At 32.6% G+C, this 11631-nt stretch overlaps 1 protein-coding gene across 1 annotated transcript; it reads right to left on the bottom strand.

Moving 5' to 3' along the window:
• Window positions 1-9918: 9918 nt before the first annotated feature.
• Window positions 9919-10875, bottom strand: LOC148948628 (uridine phosphorylase 2-like). Its single transcript, XM_089094022.1, has one exon. It carries the CDS (start codon window positions 10795-10797, stop codon window positions 9919-9921), a length of 879 nt encoding a protein of 292 aa, XP_088950148.1. The 5' UTR covers window positions 10798-10875.
• Between the last annotated feature and the right edge of the window lie 756 nt (window positions 10876-11631).

The following is an 11631-nucleotide window of genomic DNA, read 5'->3' as shown; positions in this document are numbered from 1 at the left end:
CCGTTCCTTGATCTTTTGTTTGGCTGTCTCAATTTTTGCATGTCTATAATCTTCATCATTGTGATAACGTTCCCTGCTCTTTTGTCTAGCCTGCTCAATTGTTGCTTCTCTATAAAGTTTATCATTGTGATAACGCTCCTTGATCTTTTGTTTAGCCTGCTCAATTCTTGCTTCTCTGTAATGTTCATCATTACCATACCGTTCCTTGATCTTTTGTTTGGCTGTCTCAATTTTTGCATGTCTATAATCTTCATCATTGTGATAACACATCTTGCTGTTTTGTTTTGCTCTCTCAATTATTACTTCTCGATACGCCTGGTCGGTTGAATACCTTTGTTTTGCTCTCTCAATTATTACTCCTCGATACACCTGGTCGGTTGAATACCTTTGCTTTTTTCTTTTCAAGTTACTATCTCTGTTGTTTGTGTAGTACTCTTTCTTCAACTTGCGTATAGCCTGCTTTGATCTAACCATTATTCTAATCAAGAATGAAAGAATTTTCAGTTTTGACTTTCCTTATATACTAATTATGACGTCACTCTATTCACGTCATAACTCTAATATAAAACTATGATGACGTTCATTATTTATCTAGTAGGGTTTCAGACAAGGTATTTCTAATGATGTACTTTTGTTTTGATCTGACTCTATTTTTAGGAGTTTTGGGTTTTTATATTTCTTAGCATTGGACTGATCGTCTATTACTAGGTTGCTAGCTACTGCTGCAACCCAAATTCACATATATATTTATTTATGAGAGGCAGCCTGGCCGAGTGGTCCAAGGCACTGGTGTTAGCCACCAGTCTCTTCAGAGGCGTGGGTTCAATTCTTACCGCTGGTATACGATTATGTTTGAAAGACTGCAGTGTGATAAGACATCAAAATGCAGTTTTTGGTGGAAAAATGTATTCTCTTTTAGAAATAATTTATTTTAGTTACTATAGATTTTTAACCCAATTAATTTCCTTTAAAATGAGCTATTGAACAACCCTCTACGATGTTCCAGTGCCAAGCTATCTCTGGATACAAAAAAAGAAAAAAAAAGAAAAAAAAAAGAAAAAAATATCCCGTTTAGGCAGAATGTTGTAGTAGCTACCACTTTTCTTGATTTTCAAGCCAATATATTTCCCTTGCTGTTCAAGCCAAGGGACAGAAATTTTACTATGCAGGGGTTTCGGACAAGGCGGTTCTAATGGTGTACTTTTTGTTTTGATCTGACTCTTTTTTTAAGAACTATGGGTTTTTATATTTCTTAACATTGGACGTGATCGTCTCTTACTAGGTTGCTAGCTACCGCTGCAACCCGGATGTAACATTGATCAATCTTTAACATTAATTATAATATTATTTTAGCTACAATGGGCTGGAAGTTTGTTCTTTAACGTAAACAAAGTCTAATGTATGCAATGGTTTGTTATTCAAATGATCGTCCTTTAATGTAACTACGTACCTCATTTTAAAGGTAGAACTCTTTCTAATTGATTACAAACATTGACATCATTGAGCAATCTTTGACATGAAAGTATAGTCTTATTTTGGTTACAATGGGCTGGAAGTTCGTTCTTTACTGTGAATGGTCGGTTGAATACCTTCGCTTTTCGCTTTTCAAGATGCTATCTCTGTTTTTTTGGTAGTACTGTTTTTTTTTAACTTGCGTGTAGATTGCTTGATTGAAACCATTATGTAACCATTAGTTGAATGTTAATGTCACGTATCAAGTATCAAGAACCTAACAAAAAATTAAACTAATTTTTAAATTTTCAGGTATTTTTCTAGTCTAAATTAAAAGATGAAAACTATTGTTCAGACACCATAAATGTTTTTGCAGTTTATAACTTTAGCGATTCTGAACTAAAAACGAAAATAAAATAGAAATTAATTATTTCAATTTTTACGTCACGTCGCTCATTAAGTCATGTACGGTTATTAGTACACAATAGGTTTTAGATATTACGTCTTGTCACCTATTACGTCATATATGGTTATTAGTAGATAATCGGTAAAATATTCGTTCTTTACTATAAAAAGAAAAAAAATATCCCGTTTAGGCAGAATGTTGTAGTAGCTGCCACTTTTCTTGATTTTCAAGCCAATATATTTCCCTTGCTGTTCAAGCCAAGGGACAGAAAGTTAACTATACAGGGATTTCGGACAAGGCGGTTCTATTGGTGTACTTTTTGTTTTGATCTGACTTTTTCTTAGGAGTTATGGGTTTTTATATTTCTTAACATCGGAAGTGATCGTCTCTTTACTAGGCTGCTAGCTACCGCTGCAACCCGGATTTGATCTTTACTATAACAGTATGAAAAGACATCAAAAATGCAGTTTTTAGTGAAAAAATTTATTCTCTTTTATAAATAATTTATTTTAGTTACAAAATAGTTTTAACCCAATTAATTTCATTTAAAATGAGCCATTAAACAACTCTCTACGATGTTCCAGTGCCAAGATATCTGTGGAAAAGAAGAAAAAAGAAAAAAAGAAAAAAAAAATATGCCGTTTAGGCAGAATGTTGTAGTAGCTGCCACTTTTCTTGATTTTCAAGCCAATATATTTCCCTTGCTGTTTAAACCAAATAACAGAAAGTTTACTATACAGGGGTTTCGGACAAGGCGGTTCTAATGGTGTACTTTTTGTTTTGATCTGAATCCTTTTCTAGGAGCTATGGGTATTTTTATTTCTTAACATTGGACGTGATCGTCTCTTACTAGGTTGCTAGCTACCGCTGTAACCCGGATACCGCTGTAACCCTGATAACAAACAGGAAAATATTACAAACAGGAAAAAGCCTACGGCTTTTTCTTCTCTGAAATAGTAAGAGACGAACCTCAAACGATCAAGTAGCTAACTAAGTCCAATGCATGCAATAACTTTTTATTCCAATGATCTTCTTTTAATGTAACATATCAGTTACTATGGGAGAGAGATCATTCTTTACTGTAATTATTCCAATGATGGTCTTTTAATGTAATGACATTCATTATTGATCTAGTAGGGTTTCAGACAAGGTAGTTCTAATGATGTACTTTTGTTACTATATACTATATATTACCTAGACTATAGTTAAGTGGCCTATAAAATTTAGTATAGGCAAAAGGTCGTTCTTTATTATAACTATAATCTTCACTATAGTGAAGTTGCCTATGCAAGTTAGTATAGGGAAGAGATCGATCTTTATTATAACTGTGGAAAAGAAAAAAAAAGAAAAGAGAAAAAAATATCCCGTTTGGGGAGAATAACGTGGTTAAAGTCAATTTTCTTGATTTTCAAGCCAATATATTTCCCTTGCTGTTCAAGCCAAAGGACAGAAAGTTTCCTATACAGGGGTTTCGGACAAGGCGGTTCTAATGGTGTACTTTTTGTTTTGATCTGACTCCTTTTTTAGGAGTTAGGGTTTTTTATATTTCTTAAATTGGACGTGATCGTCTCTTACTAGGTTGCTAGCTATCGCTGCAACCCGGAAAAAAACACATTGTGCCCACATCGTTCTTTACTCAGGCAGTGCTAGCGCGCTGCCTATGATAATCAACTGATTAAACACAGGAAAAAGCCTACGGCTTTTTCTTCTTTTAAATAGTAAGAGACGAGTCTCAAATAATCAAGTAGTCAGCTAATTCCAAAGGTATGCAATTTTTGTTATTCCAATGATCGTTTTTTATTGTAACTAGGTTTCAGCCATCTCTACAGCCATGATACTATTGGAAATTACATAATCCATATTTATGTTTAAGTTAACATGGGCAAGGTGTCGTTCTTTATTGTACTACCGCTGCAACCCGGATATGGACTAAGGTTCGTTCTTTCATGTAAAACTAGCAAAACCTTTTTTAAGCCTGATGAAGATTTAACTAATGTGTCAAAAGTAAGGTTGCAAGTCGACGATTTTGTTTTGGCCTTATTATAATTGGTATAGTGAAATAATAATACGTATATGGCTCTTAAATCATACTTCTTTATGGTTCAATATAGTCTAGTGGCTAGGATAGTTAACTTTCACTTAACAGGCTCGGGTTCGATTCCCGGGGTGGGAAAATTTTTAACTCTATAATCTTCGAACATTTGAACCTTTTATAATTTATAATGATGCATAATATAAATACTGTAATCTTAACTATAGTGAAGTTGCGTATGCAAGTTAGTATAGGGAAGAGTTCGATCTTTATTATAAATTTATGAGAGGCAGCCTGGCCGAGTGGTCCAAGGCACTGGTGTTAGCCACCGGTCTCTTCAGAGGCGTGGGTTCAATTCTTACCGCTGGTATACGATTATGTTTGAAAGACTGCAGTGTGAAAAGACATCAAAATGCAGTTTTTGGTGGAAAAATTTATTCTCTTTTATAAATAATTTATTTTAGTTACTATAGATTTTTAACCAAATTAATTTCCTTTAAAATGAGCTATTGAACAACCCTCTACGATGTTCCAGTGCCAAACTATCTCTGGATACAAAAAAAGAAAAAAAAAAGAAAAAAAAAATAAAAAAATATCCCGTTTAGGCAGAATGGTGTAGTAGCTGCCACTGTTCTTGATTTTCAAGCCAATATATTTCCCTTGCTGTTCAAGCCAAGGGACAGAAATTTTACTATGCAGAAGTTTCGGACAAGGCGGTTCTAATGGTGTACTTTTTGTTTTGATCTGACTCTTTTTTTAAGAACTATGGGTTTTTATATTTCTTAACATTGGACGTGATCGTCTCTTACTAGGTTGCTAGCTACCGCTGCAACCCGGATCGTATACAGTATCGATCCTAGAAATATTACTATAGTATACAGTTCGTTCTTTAATATAATATCTGTTGAATTACTAACCTATACTATAATTAATTGGCGTATAAAATTTAGTATAGGCAAGAGGTCGTTCTTTATTATATTTTAGAATTTTCATGTATTTTTGTTGTTTAAATTAAAAAATTACTATTACTGATTAGGCATCATAAATATTTTTGCAGTTTACATAATAATTTTAGCGATTAAGCCAAAAAAGAAAATTTTGGTTCCAGGAGTTTCGGTTACTATTGAGACAAGTAGCTATTATTACTATAGAGTTCATTACCATGAACTTTTTTATTGTTTCAAAATTCAAATATCTTTGAAAAGACTGCAGTATGAAAATACATCAAAAATGCAATTTTTTTGACAAAATTGATTCTACTTTAAAAAGTATTTTATTTTTAATTACAAAAGTGACTAGATGTTACAATTTCCTTTAAAATAAGCTATTATACAGCTCTCTATGATTTTCCAGTGCCCAGCTAGCTGAGGAGAAAAATCAAGCGGAAAGAAAAAAATATCCTGTTTGTGGAGAATAACGTGGTAAAAGTCTATTTTCTTGATTTTCAAGCCAATATATTTTCTTTGTTATTCAAGCCAAAGGGCGGTAAGTTTCCTTTATAGAGGATTCGGACAAAGCGGTTCTAATGGTGTACTTTTTCTTTCGATCTGACTCTTTTTTTAGGAGTTGGGGGTTTTATATTTCTTAACATTGGAGGTGATCGTCTCTTACTAGGTTGCTAGCTACCGCTGCAACCTCAGCTAGCTGGGCACTGGAAAATCATAGAGAGCTGTATAATAGCTCATTTTAAAGGCAATTGCAACATCTAGTGCCTTTTTTAATTAAAAATAAAATACTTTTTAAAGTAGAATCAATTTTGTCAAAAAATTGTATTTTTGATGTATTTTCATACTGCAGTCTTTTCAAAGATTTTTGAATTTTTAAGCAATCAAACAGTTCATGGTAATGAACTCTATAGTAATAATAGCTACTTGTCTCAATAGTAACTGAAACTCCTGGAACCAAAATTTTCTTTTTTGGCTAAATCGCTAAAATTATTATATAAACTTCAAAAATATTTATGATGCCTACTCAGTAATAGTAAGTTCTTAATTTAAACAACAAAAATACATAAAAATTTTATAATTAGTTTTACTTTTTGTCTCCTGGAAAAAAATTTTTTTTCATCTCAGTTCAAAGTTATTATTGTATCCTGGAACCAAACCTTTTTTGGTTTGTAACCCGTAAAGTACGTATCTCCATATTATTGTCTTATAATTGCAATTATTTTAGTTTTCAGTCCAGAATCGCTAAATACAGTTCGTTCTTTAATATAATATCTGTTGAATTGCTAACCTATACTATAATTAATTGGCGTATAAAATTTAGTATAGGCAAGAGGTCGTTCTTTATTATATTTTAGAATTTTCATGTATTTTTGTTGTTTAAATTAAAAAATTACTATTACTGATTAGGCATCATAAATATTTTTGCAGTTTACATAATAATTTTAGCGATTAAGCCAAAAAAGAAAATTTTGGTTCCAGGAGTTTCGGTTACTATTGAGACAAGTAGCTACTATTACTATAGAGTTCATTACCATGAACTGTTTTATTGCTTCAAAATTCAAATATCTTTGAAAAGACTGCAGTATGAAAATACATCAAAAATGCAATTTTTTTGACAAAATTGATTCTACTTTAAAAAGTGTTTTATTTTTAATTACAAAAGTGACTAGATGTTGCAATTTCCTTTAAAATGAGCTATTATACAGCTCTCTATGATTTTCCAGTACCCAGCTAGCTGAGGAGAAAAATCAAGCGGAAAGAAAAAAATATCCCGTTTGTGGAGAATAACGTGGTAGAAGTCTATTTTCTTGATTTGCAAGCCAATATATTTTCTTTGTTATTCAAGCCAAAGGGCGGTAAGTTTCCTTTATAGAGGATTCGGACAAAGCGGTTCTAATGGTGTACTTTTTGTTTTGATCTGACTCTTTTTTTAGGAGTTGGGGGGTTTTATATTTCTTAACATTGGAGGTGATCGTCTCTTACTAGGTTGATAGCTACCGCTGCAACCTCAGCTAGCTGGGCACTGGAAAATCATAGAGAGCTGTATAATAGCTCATTTTAAAGGCAATTGCAACATCTAGTGCCTTTTGTAATTAAAAATAAAGTACTTTTTAAAGTAGAATCAATTTTGTCAAAAAAATTGCATTTTTGATGTATTTTCATACTGCAGTCTTTTCAAAGATATTTGAATTTTTAAGCAATCAAACAGTTCATGGTAATGAACTCTATAGTAATAAGAGCTACTTGTCTCAATAGTAACCGAAACTCCTGGAACCAAAATTTTCTTTTTTTGGCTTGATCGCTAAAATTATTATGTAAACTGCAAAAATATTTATGATGCCTAATCAGTAATAGTAAGTTCTTAATTTAAACAACAAAAATACATGAAAATTTTATAATTAGTTTTACTTTTTGTCTCCTGGAAGAAAAATTTTTTTCATCTCAGTTCAAAGTTATTATTGTATCCTGGAGCCAAACTTTTTTTGGTTTGTAACCCGTAAAGTACGTATCTCCATATTATTGTCTTATAATTGCAATTATTTTAGTTTTCAGTCCAGAATCGCTAAACTTATTATGTAAAATGCAAAAATATTTATGGTGTCTAACCAATAATACTAATTTTTTAATTCAAACAAGAGAAATACCTGAAAATTTAAAAATTAGTTTTTTTTATGCTAGGTTTTAGATACTCGACACGGGGTATTGTGTACTTAATAATTTTAAACCTTGAAAAAATATGGTCTCACTTGAAAGGAAAAAAAGAAAGAATAACCAAAAAAAATATCAAAATAGATCTATCCAAATTTCTAGTAATAAAAAACTTTACTACACAAAAAATAAAGCTAACATCCTGAAATATCAGAAAAGTTTATTTAAAAGAGATAGAAATGCCACCGAACGCAATAAAGCTCGAGCACGCGTAAGGATTGCTACTAAGATGTCTTGTGATCCAGGATTTAAGAAAATGAAATATGACAGAGCAAAACAGAGGTATGTTACAGATCAGGGGTATCGAGAACGGAAAATTGAGACAGCCAAACAAAAGAGGAAGGAACGGTATGATAACGATATAGATTACCGAAACAAACATAAGAAAAAAGTTGCTACCAGAATAATGGGTAGATACTGGGGTGAAAAAAGCTATAATGAAAAAATTAAATTCTCTGCGAGGTTGTACCGAAGAAAGCAAAAGGACAAAGGGAAAAATTACATTCAGAAATACAAGAAGATGGCAAAAATGCAGGCTGATCTTTGTAAATTGAGAAACATTTTACGCATGTTTTATCGGGATCACGAAAAGTATTCAAAATTACAGATTAAAATTCTCTTTGAAAGAGCGGATGCTGTTGAAAAGTCGGCTGGAAATGCTTTGGCAAAGCTTCATAGCAATATCCAAAAGAAATGTTGTCAGTTTAACGAAAAGCTTCCAAGGTATGGATTGGCAACTGCGGAACAGTTTATAGATGCAATGGAAAATGTTCGACAACACAGTGAATATACGGAGGCGTACTTCTTAGAAAATTCGTATATTAATTTTGGAAGGAGCAATTGCAGTTTATGTAGCAGCAATAAAAATATATATACAAGCATACCTATCAACAGCGAAGGAAAAGCAATGTTTTTCAATTATGGCAAAAACGAGCCTGTTAGGGTTATTAGTAAATGTTTCCGGGTTGCAGCGGTAGCTAGCAACCTAGTAAGAGACGATCACGTCCAATGTTAAGAAATATAAAAACCCCTAACTCCTAGAAAAATAGTCAGATCAAAACAAAAAGTACACCATTAGAACCGCCTTGTCCGAAACCCCTATACAGGAAACTTACCACCCTTTGGCTTGAATAACAAAGAAAATATATTGGCTTGAAAATCAAGAAAATTGACTTTAACCACGTTATTCTTCACAAACGGGATATTTTTTTCTTTCTTTTGTTTCCAGAGATAGCTTGGCACTGGAACATCGTAGAGAGTTGTTCAATGGCTCATTTTAAAGGAAATCTCTAGATCTAGCGCCTTTTGCACTTAATTTTTTTTATTAATTATTTTTCACGAAAAACTTAATTTTGTATATACAATATTGATCAATGACGTCATAGTCGTTGGATGTAGTACATAAAGGCTCGATCATCGAATTTAAGCTGAAACTAAGTAAAGGACAATTATGCCTCCATAAATTCAAAGTGATGTATAAGATTTCCCATTACATCTGTAAACTGTTCCACAGTTGCCGGTCCATGCCTTGGAAGCTTTTCACTAAACATGCAACATTTCTTTTGGATATTACTATGAAGTTTTGCAAAAGCATCTCTAGCTGACTTTTCAACAAAATCTATTCCTTCAGAGATAATTTTAATCTTTAATTTTGAATATTTTTCGTAATCCCGGTAAAATATTCGTAAAATTTTTCTCAGTTTACAAAGATCAGCCTGTGCGTTCTTTGCAGCTTGTGTAAACTGCAAAAATATCCATGGTATCCGAGCAATAGTTTGAATATTTCAATGTACATAAAGGATCGACATAATTCATCATAAATGGTGTTAGTTATGAAGATCTCATATAGTGTAGTCATTAATAAAATTGTGGTTTAGACTTTAAATTGACAAATATGTAAAAAATGGCCATGGTAGGAATTGAATCCTACGTTTACCTTTTTTTACAAAGAAACTGCATTTTCTTATACCAGATGATGGTATACTTTAAAGGTTTTTTTAAAGAACTAAACACCGATACATGTAAATCGTGGTTGTAACGATAGGTGCAATCTAGAAAAAAATTAACATGGCCCACGGTAACCGAAAAATTACCTGAAAACCCTATAGATGGTATATGATAGAAACAATAGGTACATTTGTATATATAACTAAATATTTTGTTATTAAGACTAATTTAGCTTATTGTTACCATTCCTAAATTAGCAGGAACGGATTTTTTAGAAGAGGTTCGAGTATCTCAACATGATGTCTTAGAAGTATTCCCGTACAACAAAGGCTACACACCCCTAAAAGGCACAATAATCAAACATTTTTCCCTCTCAGCATTCAGCCTTGGTTTTCGAAAAAAAAAACAATAAAAGTTTACCTTATCTACGAAGATGAATTAATTTGACTTTTAATATACCTCGATACTAATTTTTGAGGTCTGGCTTGCCATTCATCTCGTTGTTCTTTTGTAGAATTTATTTGATCACCCTTTAATCTGTTAAGCAAGGTTACACAAACGATGGCCGCTCGAATACCAGCATGGTGAGTTAGTGCACCAAAAATAACTGACTCCATTTCAATATTTCTAACTCCATTCTTATTAAGCTTGGTCAAATATGCAATCTTATCATCCTCACTATATTCACAGAAAGCACCATCTAGTCTTCCTTGTCCTTCGTAAAAGTCATCTGCACACATTGTCTTTCCTATGATTGTGCTCCATGGATCTTCAGGTCTTGTAAGATTCTTTAATTCCGTCGCTAAGTTGGAGTCAAGTTTTGCTGGGGGACTCATTTTCTTGCCAAGCACAGGAAGGTCAAAATTAGGCTCACCATATCCGTTCAAAGCTTCGCTAGTTATCACAATGTTTCCACCCTCAATGCCAATTCCTCCACAGGTTCCTATCCGGAAGAAAACTGGATCCTTTACTTGGGCATGATACATAAGCTTAATCATCTCATGAAGCAAAATGCCTATAGATGGGACACCCATTCCATGGCTCACTGAAAGTACAGGTCCAACCTTAAACATTGAGTATCTATGCCCTTCCTTTGAAATATCTCGAAGAGTAGTACCGGCCGGCAGAGTATATCCTATCTCCTTCATGATGAAATACGCAAACTCTTTCATACGAGCTGGTGTACCCCCCATGCAAACAAACTTAACATCACCAAATAATGCTTGTAGATCCTGATACTCAGTATCTAAATGAATGTGGTATAATGTATCACTTGGCATCTGCTCAAGGTGAGGGTTTTTCATGTGAATCAACTCCTTCTTCCTTGCGACTGTCTCTCCATCAAACTTTGATTTACACTTGTTAGTACAAGAATTATTCCGTGAAGTCATCTTATAAAATTCTTATTAAGATATGACAAGTTAAAGTCACGTATCAAGTAGCAGGAACCTAACAAAAAACAAAACTAATTTTAGAATTTTCAGAAATTCTTGTAGTTTGAAATAAAAATTAAAAATTATTGCTCGGACAGCATAAATATTTTTGCAGTTTACATAATAACCTTAGCGCTTCTGAACTGAAATCTAAAATAAAATACAAATTGGATTTATTTTCTACAGAAATATAGCACAAAAGATACGCACTGTAGAAGTTGAGCCAAAAAAAGTTTGGTTCCAGGAGACAATTATAACTTTGAAGTGAGAGATGAAATAAAATTTTGTTGATTAAACCGAACAAAAAAAAAAACAACTTAAAAATTTTCAGGTATATTCTTAGTTTGAATTATTATATTAAGTCACGAACTGTAGCCCATAGTAACTGAAGTAATAAAAGCAATCCATATATATCCGGCTTGCAGTGGTAGCTAGCAACCTATTAAGAGACGATCACGCCCCATAGTAAAAACATAGTAATATTAAACTTAATGAAACTTATATATTTAAAATCACCGTAAATACGAAGAACATACCATTGCTTATATTGGACTTAGTTAGCTGATCGGTTCCTTGAAAAAAAAAATATTGTTTGTCAACTTAAACTAGAATAATTCCTGAAAATTTAATATAAAATAATTTTATTTAACTACAAAGTGCAAAAATATTTATGGTGTCTGAACAATAATTTACATTTTTTAATTC

Source organism: Artemia sp. Qi Xiang Cuo, chromosome 9, assembly GCF_049724085.1.
Source record: "Artemia sp. Qi Xiang Cuo chromosome 9, ASM4972408v1, whole genome shotgun sequence".
Lineage (NCBI taxonomy): Eukaryota > Metazoa > Arthropoda > Branchiopoda > Anostraca > Artemiidae > Artemia > Artemia sp. Qi Xiang Cuo.
Note: the sequence above shows the minus strand (reverse complement) of the source record. Positions and strands in the feature narration are given on the sequence as shown.

Excerpts from the sequence above, each read along its gene's own strand:
- LOC148948628 (XM_089094022.1), bottom strand. The coding sequence starts at position 10,797 with ATGAAAAACCCTCACCTTGAGCAGATGCCAAGTGATACATTATACCAC.